This window comes from Tachypleus tridentatus, chromosome 11 (genome assembly GCF_004210375.1).
Source record: "Tachypleus tridentatus isolate NWPU-2018 chromosome 11, ASM421037v1, whole genome shotgun sequence".
Taxonomy (NCBI): Eukaryota; Metazoa; Arthropoda; class Merostomata; order Xiphosura; family Limulidae; genus Tachypleus; species Tachypleus tridentatus.
In genome coordinates this window covers 53987217-54001066 of record NC_134835.1, presented here as the reverse complement: position 1 = coordinate 54001066, position 13850 = coordinate 53987217, and the positions used below count along the sequence as shown (strand labels likewise).

The following is a 13850-nucleotide window of genomic DNA, read 5'->3' as shown; positions in this document are numbered from 1 at the left end:
AATTTAAAGTATATTTTTAATTAGTCAAAAGGCTTCTTACACTGCCCCAAAACTTTCAGTTTGTTGTACTGAAGTATAAGCAAAGGTATGTTGAGTGTAATAATTCCAATATTTATTTTTTAAATGTACAATAGTAATTTCAATATAAATGTGGATTATATCGCTGCTGGAATATACTATGGAACTAATGCAATTAAAATAGGGTTAATTGTTTGGGGTAAACGTAATATTTGTTTTTTTGGAATTAAGCACAAAACTACATCATAATGGGCTATCTGTGCTCTGCCCACCACGAGTACCGAAATCCCGTTTCGAGCGTCGTAAGTGCGCAAACATACTGCTGTGCCACCGAGGGATAAACATAATAAATTGGTAAAGTTAATAAAAGTTCATAGGTACAGGTTGTGAATGGATCATTTATTGTTTTGTTCTTTTGACTTCATAACAACATCCCGGATACTCGTATTATCATCATCAGGTGAACTGGACGACAGTTTAACAGATGATGACCACACAAGTGTTTTAAATATTATATTAAAGTTAAAAAGAATATGAAATTTAAAAGAAAAAGAAATAAATCAATTCACAAGCTGTATTTTTGGACTTTTTATGTAAAGAACACAGCAAATTTACTCTCCTTACAATAAACGTAAAGCAAAGTTCAAATATAAGTTTAATGAACATGCAATGTAAAATAAACGTTGTATTACTTAAGCATCTGCATGAAAGACTTGTAAGAGACGTTTGTGTTCAACTTCACCCAGTTTGTCGCCTGTAGTGGTTGCTATGGATATATCTGTAATGGACGTTTAATTATATTTTACTTAGTAATATACTGTGAATTTTTTACGAAACGCATATGTATAAATGAGCAGTTTTAAGAATCATCTAATTATGTGATTTTAGTTTCATCTTTCTACATTGAAAAAGCACGATAATTTGCGTAGAGATACTGAAAAATTACAAGAATCGTTTCTTTATATTTTAAATATCGAACATATTACTTTTCTGTAACATTAAACAACGAAATATTTATGTCTTTAACTATCTTTTCCTTCAAGATTCAGGCCGACACTTTAATGAAAACACATTGAAATGGGAAATGTCATTTGTAATATTTCTATGTTGTTGTAAAACAGTGAAATATATGTATGGAATAAATATGATTCAGTTTTATCGTATATATTGTTGCTGAAAGTTGACTCTTACTATTTTCAGGAAAGTTGATAACAGGTCTGAAAAAGTACTTAGGATATATTTAAATTATAAACACTTGTGTGATCAGACTCTCCTTTTGTTTTGATCAGATATCATTGGCGGTCCTCTCTTAGACGATGCAAGATATAAGCTGTCTGAAATGTACTTCCACTGGGGGAAAGACGATACTGTGGGATCTGAACACACTGTCAATAACACCGCATTTCCAATGGAGGTATGATGAAAAAAACACACTGTAAAATGTTATACTGCTAATAACTTTCGACCTCATATTCCCTCATGTACGGGAAAACTTTTCATTAACTATATTTCAAGTTGATGATCATATTATATTTTGCTAATAGTTCTGCGTAAGTGTACTACTGGTATAATTTGGAATGTTAGAGTAGATCCGCATACACATAAATCTCATACACTCTATAGCATATGCATGCATATTAGACGTACTTTCGCCAGTGTCCTAGAAAGTGTTTTGCTTCAAAAATAAATATTATCAAAATAAGAGTAACAAATACTCACAGGGTATAGACAAAGAAAAGTGTCCACCTTGACATTGTTGTTAATTTGTTCTATCTTTTAGTAAATAACAAGAAAATATGTAAAACTATTTGTTTTTAGAATTGAACGTAAAAATGAAACTGGAACTTGAATTTCAGTAATGCTTCACATGAACGTGGATGCTTCATTGAGTTTGTGCTGATATTCCTGAGTGATTGACTGCCATTCTTTTTTGAGTAATTTAAACAATCTACCGTGTTCGGCTTATGATCTTTTGGTAATCGGTTTAACTCAGCCCATAAAATTTCAATCGGATTGATTTTAGATGATTGATATGGCCATCCTATAACATAAGATCTCTTATTTCTAAGATATCTTTTTAACAACTTCGCGATTGCAGAGATCATGTTTGATCATTTTTAGCCTAACTGAAATAAGATCTGAGACACTACAGCAGGTGCACAAGAATTTTTTGAGAAAACGAAACTAAAATGATGAAAAGCTTAGGTGTTTACGGAAGCCAAAGTTAATATCAAGATTTGCGATCATATTTGAACGAAGTTTGTCAATTGCGTTATAAAGGCTTATAGTTTTATATATTTTTTCTTACCTAATAAAGATATAATAAATTAGTAACAAGTTCAAGGGGGACCACTTTTTTCTCCACCCCTGAATATTTCTTTCTTTTGAAACTAATGTCATTCTGTGTTGTGGCCTAAAGAGTGCATAATTCATCTCATAATTCATGGGCCCGGCATGGCCAGGAGGGTTAAGGCATTCGACTCGTAATCTGAGGGTCGCGGGTTCAAATCACCGTCGCACCAAACATGCTCACCCTTTCACCCGTGGGAGCGTTATAACTTTACGGCCAATAGCACCATTCGTTGGTAAAAGAGTAGTCCAAGAGTTGGCGGTGGGTGGTGATGACTAGCTGCCTTCCCTCTAGTCTTACATTGCTAAATTAGGGACGACTAGCGAAAATATCCCCTTGTGTAGCTTTGCTCGAAATTTAAAACAAACAAATAAACATAATTCATGACATGCGCACATTTTACTGTTGTCACGACAACACAAATTGAAAAGTTAAGCGTTTCTCATGTTAAGTCATTTTATACCTTCTAACTGACTGACAGACAATGCATTATTGTACATTGGTGTGAATGGATAAAACAGGTGACCCTCTCCAGGCTGCCTTGGGCAAACTTTCGGGGAAATAATATTAAGAGATCAGTTAACTACAAAGGTATATATCTAGATCAAACATTTTTGAAGCGACAAATTGTAAATAAATAAGGTGATAAGTTCTGTTTTAGAAAAATACGATTTTTCCAAATGAGACCGCGCTCTAAAGCAATACGTTTAGGATTTTCAGCTTACTGGAACATACCTAACGACTTTTTCAGAGTGTCTTGTGTTTTCCTGTATGTACTAACAGGAAATGTGTCATTTGGCTTTTGATGAGCAGTAACAGTCATAAAAGTCCGCAGTGGTTGGCAGGATGAAGCATCGTAAGCGATTTAGTAGCTTAGAGAAAAGAATGAATGACGAATCCTCACGCGGTTAACACTTTACTACTGCACGTGGTATGGTCTCGCGGCAGGAGATGTATGACACGACTCATTACCAGCTCGTGCTACGAGTTTAATGGCTTCATACTCGGTTCCATGAAACCAAAAACAGCAGGCGGAATTTCCTATGATTCGGTTTCGAACTATACGAGCTTCCTAAAGACAAAAAAAAAGGATTATATATCTCCTCAAATTTAGTGAGCTTTAGGATTGTTCTTTCTTTGTGACAAAAAAAAAATTGTTAGTTGTTGAAGTACAATTCTACCGTAGCATTTTATACTCTAACTACCAGTTTAGCTGTAAAAGAAACTAAACGTCTAAATACCAAACACACGAAGCTGATATTTTCGTAGAAAAGTACAGGTTTTAGAATCATTTGTTGTTTTTAGGTACTCTAAAGGCCTTTTCTCATTTTAACTTTATCCCAATTCTAAATTCTCTTCAATATCTGAGAAATCTCAGATCCGTATTTGTCAGGTGTGAGGACAGTTTTCTGATTCTGTCTCATGACCAACGCATCGTGAAGAACGATATCATGTTGCACGAGCTATCCGCCAACTTAATATATGAATCAGTTGAATTGCGTCCCTGCAAACAAACTACAATGACATCAAAGTAAAAACCTAGAGCACTGCACTACTAAAGAACTAGAGAAAAAAAGTTAACATTCCTGCCGATACACCAATTGTATTTTGCAGTATCACACACTAAAACCATAAAAAACGACAGAAAACACTTTTTTATTATGCAGCATACTCAGGTGTACTGACTTCCTCAGAGTAATCAGTTACAGTTACGACAGAAAGTGTTTGTACCCCCGCGTCCCTAGGGGTTTTTTTGCTCATAACTTAAAAAGTATTACAATTAGGCTAATAGAAAGTACAACATATTACAAATATCATACTAACACACATCTACGTAAATTTGTATGTAAATTAAACGACAAATAAACTGTTTATAAACAAATAACCAAAAATAGAAGGAACAGAAAGTGTTAGTACAGTTCAGAACGTGTGAAAAAACTGATATTCCCGTAAAAATTTTGTTTAGTTTTGCAAATAAATTACATTATACCATTCCAAAACTAGACACTGGATTCATGATTATTGGAATTTACCCAGCCAAAAATTTACTTCCGGCAATTTAGCGCTGTCTCCGTCATTATCTGCTTGGTCATTATGGTGAACAGGAAACAACTATCCAGTGATTTAAAAAAACGAATTATTGTAAAATACAAGTCTCGTGTGTCTCTTTCCGGTATTGCTACACAAGTTAATGTGCTGAAATCTACTGTTCAAAGCATAATTGCCAAGTTTAAGCTCACAGGATCAACTGCTAACCTCCCTCGTTCCGGACGCCCCACCAAAATTCCAGAGAGAACCAAGATGAAGCTTCTCAGGGAAGTTAGTAGGAACCCTCGTTTAACACGTAATGACATACAGAAACTGGTAAGGGAAACTGGAGGCCTTCTGTAAAAAAGAATGGAAGACAATACCAGTCGAGTACTGTCAAACGATCATGGAGGGCTATGAGGAGAGATTGCGCCAAGTAATTCACTTGAAAGGCCACACAACTGACCATTAAAGTTGACGCACGTACATTTTCTGCACCTCCTATGTTTGGTTATTTGTTTATAAACAGTTTATTTGTCATTCAATTTACATAAAAAGTTATGTGGATATGTGTTAGTATAATATTTATAATACAATGTACTTTCATTATCCTAATTGTGATACTTTTTAAGTTATGAGGAAAAGACTACTCACCACGCAGGGGTACAAACACTTTCTATCGTAACTGTAGGTTTAACAACATAATAGAATGTTCTGTCACGAAATGTATCATGGATCAAAACAGAATCCTTTGGTTTCGAGTGAGATGTAAAAGAAAAAAACTGGATAAAAAGTAAAGCAAGTGAAACTGTCTTTATTTAATACAAAAGATTACAACAAAAGTAATGGTGAAGGTGTTACCCACGAAACAGTTGGCCATTCGTATCAAGGGACGGTAACTTTAAGATATTTCCTAACCTGGTAGTAGAAAATATCACTGTCCACGTCTACATAGACTATTCAACTTTACAGAAATATTTCCACGACAAAGCACACGTGTTGCCCTAGAGAAATAAGGGCAAATAGATGAAAGAACCTTAGTTAATTCCTTGACCAATGTTCTATATTAAAACAATCTACTCCGTATGTACGAAATTTTGTTTATAAAATTCATGTTAAATAATGAAATAGAAAAGACACATTTTTCTACAAACCATAATTATTTCGACTCCAAATTGCACTTGTTAGTTAGAAGAGTAATATCTCTGAAAGCATGATGCGAGTTACTGAGGCTATGTAAGTATGGGCAGATGATTATACATTACCATCAGATTTAGTTGTAGGTGTGGTATATGATGAATATGTTAGGAAATCTAACGGAATTCATACAACTGTTAAACCCCATAATGAAGTTAACTTAAGTCTACGTACGTTGGTGATGCTGATCATGAAATGGCAAAGTAGTACCAACCGTCCCAGTGTGCAGAGTGAGCCAACGTCGTTGTTAATAAATTATTGTGCGCTTTTAACGTTGTGATGATATTAGTTTATTTAACAATGTGGAACTTTGATATAACAGTTGTCATTATGTAGATATATCTAGGTTGTATAATATACGGTTAGTAAAATAATTAGCAAGTCTAATTTAAATTTTTATCAGCAAAAGAAGATACGAACAAACTTAGAAAATAAGTTATTTATATAAGAAAGACAGTTTCATTGAAGTATTCAAGAAACCAGTTATATAACAGCAACATTAAATACAAAAATATAATGGATTGAGCATGACTTAATAGTTGGTATCCTGGACTGTGGGTCTAAAATATCCATGGTTAACGACCCTATGTCTCAAAAACAGTCATCATAAACATCACAAATAAATCCCACGTTTGATTATAGTAGCCCAAAAGTTGGCATTTAGGCTATGGACTAGTTGTCTTTTCTTTAGTCTATCGGGTCAAAATTAGGAATGGTTAGTACAGTTAGCAATTGTATAACTTCGAGCAAATATCCGAAAAAAATCAAAAACCGAAGTAAAGTAAGGTTACTATATTTACTAATTCGGTTTTATATAACGCTACAATACCTTTCTCTATGTTACTGTAAAACAAAAATAAAAATTTAGGAACTTCAGGAACAGTTAAGATTTTCTCTCTTTTCTAATTGGTTATTAACTAATGCAACAATAAATAATATAATTTATTTCATTAAAATTTCCGTGTCACGTCAACACGCGTTTTTTTTTTTTTTTGAATGACTTAAGTTGGAAAGTTTTTCATTTTGGATGACCGTATGTCTTCACTAATTTTATGACTTATTCAAACTACATTCAAATTGGTTGGTAGCTTTTTACTTATTCGTGAAATAGAAATGCGCCATTAGCTTATTTCCCAAAATATATAATTGTTTAACCAATCAGGTCAGTTTTATAAAATAAATCAGCCTATGAGAAAACGCACGAGGAGATACAGCTGTTTCCTTTCGACATAAAGTATCAAAAAATATCGACACGCCTTACTTTGCGTGTCTAACATTTCTTTGTCATCTCATATAACGATAATATATCATTCTTCAGGCTTATTTGATGTTTATTCTGACAAGTCACGACAAAGAACGATTGTGATCAAATATGAGACTGTTGCCAGTTTCCTCAAACTAATAACTAGTTTTCTGTTATCTGAAGACACACTCGTGATGTGCATTAACAGAAAGATTAAGCTCAGGTAAATTTCAGTGTTTCATGACAAACTTCTGGGCTCACTCTGCACACAAACCCCAAGTTATCTGCATTTTCAATCACCGTTTTTATATGTGATTCACAGTCTGCTTGGCAAGAAAATTGAGAAAGCTTAAAAATATAATTTGGTAAGTTGTTTTCGATATAGGGCATAAAAACTTTCGTCACTCACGAAAGAAAATAAGACGAGATCAAATCAAATAAAAGTTATTTTTGTTGTCCACTGTTAATTCTAGTGCACAAGTTTTTAAAACTCCAATGAGCTTTATAAATAACACATTGACATTGTTGGTTTAAAAAATGTAGTCTTGCATAGTTTTTCTTACATGATTACGATAAATATAACAGTTTCTTTGTTTTAGAACTAAACCACATTGAGTTATTTACTGTGTCTACCGCGGGGAATGGAACCTCTGATTTTAGCGTTGTAAGCCTGTACACTTACTGTTGTCCTAGATGGGGTCAATATAACAGTTAAATCAAAACTTTTAATGGAAAATATAACTGTATATTCTAAACCATACAAAAGGAAATCTAACTAGTGATTTGTATAGAGATAACCGCATCTTTTTATTAACATGACTATAAATACTATAAATTCTATAAATATAGAATTCTATTTACTTACCTTTAGCAATAGACCACTACTTCATTGGTCTGAGTGACTTAATTTACACTTTAGCAAGGTCGTTTTCTTCAGTCACGCTGTTGAGTGGGTTCCCATTTCTATTAAACGAGAGATTCAAATTATGGTAACCAAAATGTATTACCATGCGCTTATTATAATTAAGTCATTTGACGAATATTGTTTTCACAAGAGTCTTATGCCTTCAGCTAACTTTACTAATGTATTAATTATGTCCTTATCCACATTATTATTTTAATAAAAATAAAGAACAGCAATGATCTTCAGGTACCACTAGTAACAAGATATCTAGACAATTAATAACTAGATCTACTTTGTTCAAACTTATTCATAAGTATAAATAATACACTATCATTAAGATACAATATTGACTCCTAAGAATACTAATCATGGGAGATTGCTATTTTATAGCATAAAATGAAAATATGTTCTTTAATTTATTCAGGTGTGTGTGTACACGTGCAACAAACTTTGTAGTAACTTGTGTTAAATTTTAATACAAGAAATAACATAAATAATATTTTTTTATTTTTGAGTTTAGAGAAATAATAATTTTGTCGGTATTGTATCCTAAATTTAAAAGCTCTTCAGTAAAAGGTATATTTTCTTTGCCTATCTCTCTATGAATCTGATCAAATTACTTTTTAAGGTTTTCTTAGTATATCAGCATATTTCCGATAGAGTATTTCTACTGTCTTTTTTTTCTAAATTTTACAATAAGTTTCCACAGTTTGCAAAGTATTTTATAAGTTAAGACAATACGATATAAGTCAGTACTCCAACTGGTTTAACACTTTTTTTGTTAGCCTGGATATGATGACTGGCCATATCCATTTTTACGTTGATTTTTGTTTTCTAACATAATTATTAATGCTCACCTTAATGCTGTGGAAATTTTGATTGCTACTGTTAGTCTTGTTGAAGGTTAAATATAAATAAACTACAGCTGTTTTTGTAGCTAGATTCAACACAGGCTCGAACAGAATTCATTTTTCTGTTAATTCAGTCTATGTTATTTATAAGTGCACATGATGAAATCTGTCAAATGATTTCCAATGCTTTACTTCATAAAAGCAAACAGTTTAAATTTAGAGTTACGTGCTTCAAATCTCATGCAATTATTTAGTGTTCCAATTACATCGCTATTTGTTTTAGGTATCACTTTCATTCAAGAAAAACATGATTGATAAATATAGGAATTAAACTCATTTTATTTTAAGTAATATTTGACTTCTAAACATACAAAAAAATTGAATACCAATTTTAACATTCATAAATTAACAGGTTTGAATGTAGTTTGAACTAGTTATGTTAAGAACACTTAAATTTATTTGTAGTAGAATATAAGGTATGCATAAGTTCAAACTACTTAATTACAATTGTAGGTTGTAAACATTTCTCTACAAGTCACCATTTCTCCAGACTTGACCCAGTACGATTAAGAATCAGATTATGAATGTTTCGAGAAGTTTTCATCTAATAATTAAACATGAATTTCCACTTTTCTTTCCAGGTAAAATAACAATATCAAAATAAAGGTCTGAAATGTTGATAAAATAGTTAGTTTGAGCTAGTCGATATTTTTTTTTGTTTTTTACCGTGGTGAAATAAATATTACAGATTCAACTGATCCACTGGAATAGCACACACTACCATTGTGTTGATGAAGCAGCCACAGGGGAACATGGACTAGTTATTGTAACCATTTTTATTCAGGTAAAGTAAGACTTCTAAGTACTAAGCACTTGACTGTTGGTATGCCTTATTACTTATACTAATAATAAGCAAATGGAAAAATGATCTAAACACAAGATATTGATAATTTCACTAAGAGTTTTATCGTTTAGATTATATATCTTTTCAGTAGCACATGAATAATGATAATAACAAATGATCGCGTAAGAAGAAGTATCAGTACAGTAATAAATTAACCAAATTCATTGATTGTGACAGATGTTTAAAAAGCGAAAGAAAAAGAGCAACCATAAGTAACTATTACTTTGATAGGAGAGTACTTTCCTTTTTTTAATTAAATCTTATATCAGTCCCTTTCACTAAAGTTTATACAAACTTTATTTACTTCTGAGCATTGTTAATACATTTCATTTATACATGGAGTGTATTATGTGTTTGTACATTTGGAAAATATATGTATTTAATTTAGATTATTTGTGTTTATTTGAGAAAAACTTGTTTGAATGTTTTTGTTATAGTTTCTTAGTAAAATTATATCTTGAAGATTAACTTTTGAAGCCATGAAACCGGTCGAAGAAACTAATAAAGAAGAGAGAGAGAGAAAAAAAAATCGAGAGTGTTGTTTGTATATATATATGATTATATGTACATTTACTGTACATTCTACTAAGTATGATAACCGTTTTGTGTGGATCTAATACTTTATTATTGTAACTTGGCACAATTGAACATTTACGAACTTGAATACAGTACGATATGGTTCTGTTCAGTTCACATAGAGAAATTACAAGTAAAATAGTAAGCAAAATTAGAATAAAATGAAAGATTAGTTAATTGAAGACGGTATAGAAATCCTTACGGTTTTGCTATTGTAGGTTGGAAGAAGTCACGAAGAACTAGAAAAATTAATTGATAATTTTTGGGCAATACAGTATAAGGTAAGTTTTTAACTTGAGGTTACTTTATTTTGTTATTAGTAAGATTATAATACATTACTAGGTTACTTACTAAGACATGTTTTCCAGCCTTTCAGTTGGAATTGACTTATTTCTGCTAAATTGATTACTCAAATATTTAAATTTTAACACACAACTTTGTTATATTTCCACTAATTTAAAAGATGGAAAATTAGCTACAATGCCAGCTTCCAATTGAACCGGAAAAATTTAAAGCAAACACTGTAAATGTTTCTCCTCCAAGAAGGTAATTAAATTTAATTTATCTGTTCTGTTTTTCATTACTCCAAATGCAAAACTTTTCTCGCCTAGCCTGAAAAGTATTGAAATTTAGCTAAACCAATTGGCTCGTTATGCTTATTGGTTAGTCAGGATCCCTCGTGACATTATACATTGTACAGAACTTGGAACCTATAGATCTACCGTCAGATATTTACCAAATTCCGTTTGAAATTCCAGAGATTAGGTGTTCTGAAATATTGTTGAAATAAATATCTTTGCAATTTGTACAACTTTAAATATATTTTCAGATCCTCATTAGAGAAGAAAACTATGGTAATTGCACAAGTGATAGAAACATAAGAGGTTAAAATGTCTAGAACTGCCGCAAAATAACTGAATATATCATACTCTGATTTCAAAATGTTTTCAATACATAATTTGATAAAATACACTTTAACGGCTTTTAGAATATTGTTTTCTTAAATGTTTTTTAACTTCATCATAGCCTTTCGTTACGTGCATATCTCATTGAAATATTCGATTAAGTAGTGAATGAACATAACAGAGATAAACACTGATACGAAAACTAGACATGTTTTTATCTCATTTCCTAGAAATTGAATAATTTTGTATGCTTAAAGCACATGCTTTTTTCTTCTTTTTAGTTGCATGCACCACATTAGTGATAGCACCAGTGAATGCTGGAAGCTCAACTCCAACCTCTTATCTAGGTTTACCCAGTGTACATGAATCAGTTTTCCCTTAACATGAGGATTACCTTACATACGTCGTTTTTTGTTTTTTATAGCACTAGTTTGTTCACGACTTGCACTTGCAATATTACCTGTGTCACAGGTATTATGTCAGCGTGATATCAATGCCTGGACATGCTGTATGCTTAACAATGTAACTCGTGTATAATATATTGTGTATAATGCCTAGAATAGAACGAAGTTTGTTTTGCTTATGCCCGACGTTTTTGTCACGTGAAAAATAAAAAGGGTAAGCGTAGTTAGAACTGTAGTTTGTTAAATGATTGAAAAATTGTTATAATTGTGTAATATTTTTCTTTTAACGTTATTAGCTTTGTATAAAATCATTAGCTTTAACAAAACCAAGCAAAACACGAGTTTTGATTTAACTCTTTGTTTAAGTATTTGTAAAGTTGAAGTTGCAGGACAACTTTTGATACTTAGATAGATAAAAATTAATTCTCTGGTTTTAAAGACATAAAAAATTAGAAAATAGCTTGAAAGTATACATCAGTAATTTGAAGATTTTTGTTGTTCCTACATTCAATATATGCTCTACGCCTGAAATGGAATTTCACAAAGTTAACATGGCTAATACTCTTTCATGTTTTATATACAAATATTCATCAAGTTTGTTCTCATATTTTGAGATAAGTTCAAAACCTCTTTACATAGCTTAACTTAGTCAACCTATAGCAGAATGTTATATACATCTTACCTTAGTTCAATCTAGAGTAGGATTTTTACTCATATTACCTTAGTTTAACCTACATCAGGATGTTTTACGCATATTACTTTAGTTTGACCTATATTAGGAAGTTTACACAGCTTACTCTAGTTCAACCTACATCAGGATGCTTTACACAGCTTACCTTAGTTCAACCTACATCAAGATGTTTTACTCATCTTACCTTTGTTCAATCTACATCAAGATGTTTTACTCATCTTACCTTAGTTTAATCTACATCAAGATGTTTTACGCATATTACTTTAGTTTAACCTATATTAGGAAGTTTACACAGCTTTCTCTAGTTCAACCTACATCAGGATGTTTTACACAGCTTACCTTAGTTCAACCTACATCAGGATGTTTTACACAACTTTCCTTAGTTCAACCTACATCAGAATGTTTTACTCATCTTACCTTAGTTCAACCTACATCAGAATGTTTTACACAACTTACCTTAGTTCAACCTACATCAGAATGTTTTACACAACTTACCTTAGTTCAACCTACATCAGGATGTTTTACTCATCTTTCCTTAGTTCAACCTACATCAGAATGTTTTACTCATCTTACCTTAGTTCAATCTACATCAAGATGTTTTACTCATCTTATCTTAGTTTAACTTACATCAGGATGTTTTACACATCTTACTTTAGTTTAATCTACATCAGGATGTTTCACATATATAACCTTCAGTTCAATTTACATTAGGTTTTTTTTAAGTAAACACTTGTTTTAATTTCTTGAGCTGAGACCGCGTGTCTAAGGCTTACGTTAAAAGAAACTTTATAATCACAAGTATGCGTGTATATCAAAGTCTGTCTTGTATCAAACGTTGTGAGTAGCTGGATGAACAAAACCGGTTTCTATTATATTTAGTAAATAAACTTAGGTTGAGTTTACATGTATCTGATGAACGGTTTGAGTCTGGCATTCAGTATCAATTTCACAACATTAATGAAGTTTCATTTAAGCTGAGAATAGTGAAGGAATTCAGTCCACGATCTCATTTACCGGTCTTTGACGGAAATTTTTGCTATAGAACACGTGTTAGAGAAAGTAAAATTTAGACAGAACATGTCAGTTGCATTAAAAGCGTATTAATAATACATTTTAAAAAAGATATGATTCAATATTTTCCCTTTTTTCTTTATTTCTTTCTCTATTGTTCAGTGAAAATTAATTTGTTTTATAATTTCTAAGTACGGTATACTTGCTATTGTGTGAATTTAACAAAAAGCAGCTGACTATAAAAGAAACATACTGTTTAAACAATAGAAAACATCAAGTAAAAAGTAAATTATTTTGTAAGCTGGAAAACCAATGTCCAGACAGTGTAGTCCGAGTTACTTTGTATTAATATGTATTAATAATAACATCTAGCGGTTGTATTGAGAGCAGCCCCCAGCTAGTACAGCGGTATGTCTTCGGATTTACAAGGCTAAAATCAGGGGTTCGATTCCCCTCGGTGGGCTAAGCAGATAGCCCTTTGTGGCTTTGCTATACGAAAACACACACACACAAACACACTGTATTGAGAGCAACTTCTATCCACGCTGTTGTTAGGAAATTTTGGTAAGTCCAAACGTTTCTTCAAATGAGTTCAAAATACTTTCTATGAAAATAATATTCATTATTTCATTTGTTTGTACGAAACATCAACTGCAGTGTGAAAAAAAAAACCTTGGTTTAAATTTAAAAAAAAGTATTCTACATTTATGTGAAGCTGTTTTAAGGTTTTATACAGGACACGATCTGTGGATACACACTTTATACCTG

At 31.9% G+C, this 13850-nt stretch overlaps 1 protein-coding gene and 1 long non-coding RNA gene across 4 annotated transcripts in view; one reads left to right on the top strand and one right to left on the bottom strand.

Annotated features, from left to right (window-relative positions):
• The window catches only part of LOC143232179 (carbonic anhydrase-related protein-like), a 66073-nt gene that overhangs the window by 26977 nt on the left and 25246 nt on the right, over positions 1-13850 (top strand). For all 3 annotated transcript variants that reach the window (XM_076467290.1, XM_076467291.1, XM_076467289.1), the window contains 3 exons: positions 1308-1432; positions 9340-9435; positions 10290-10352. In XM_076467290.1, the coding sequence (XP_076323405.1) occupies positions 1308-1432; positions 9340-9435; positions 10290-10352 (284 nt within the window). The remainder of the gene's footprint in view (positions 1-1307; positions 1433-9339; positions 9436-10289; positions 10353-13850) is intronic.
• Positions 5193-13850, bottom strand: part of LOC143232181 (uncharacterized) — an 80978-nt gene continuing 72320 nt past the window's right edge. The window contains exons 2-3 of the long non-coding RNA XR_013017412.1: positions 7702-7799; positions 5193-5400 (exon numbers count right to left, since the gene is read on the bottom strand). This is a non-coding gene — a long non-coding RNA (uncharacterized LOC143232181). The remainder of the gene's footprint in view (positions 5401-7701; positions 7800-13850) is intronic.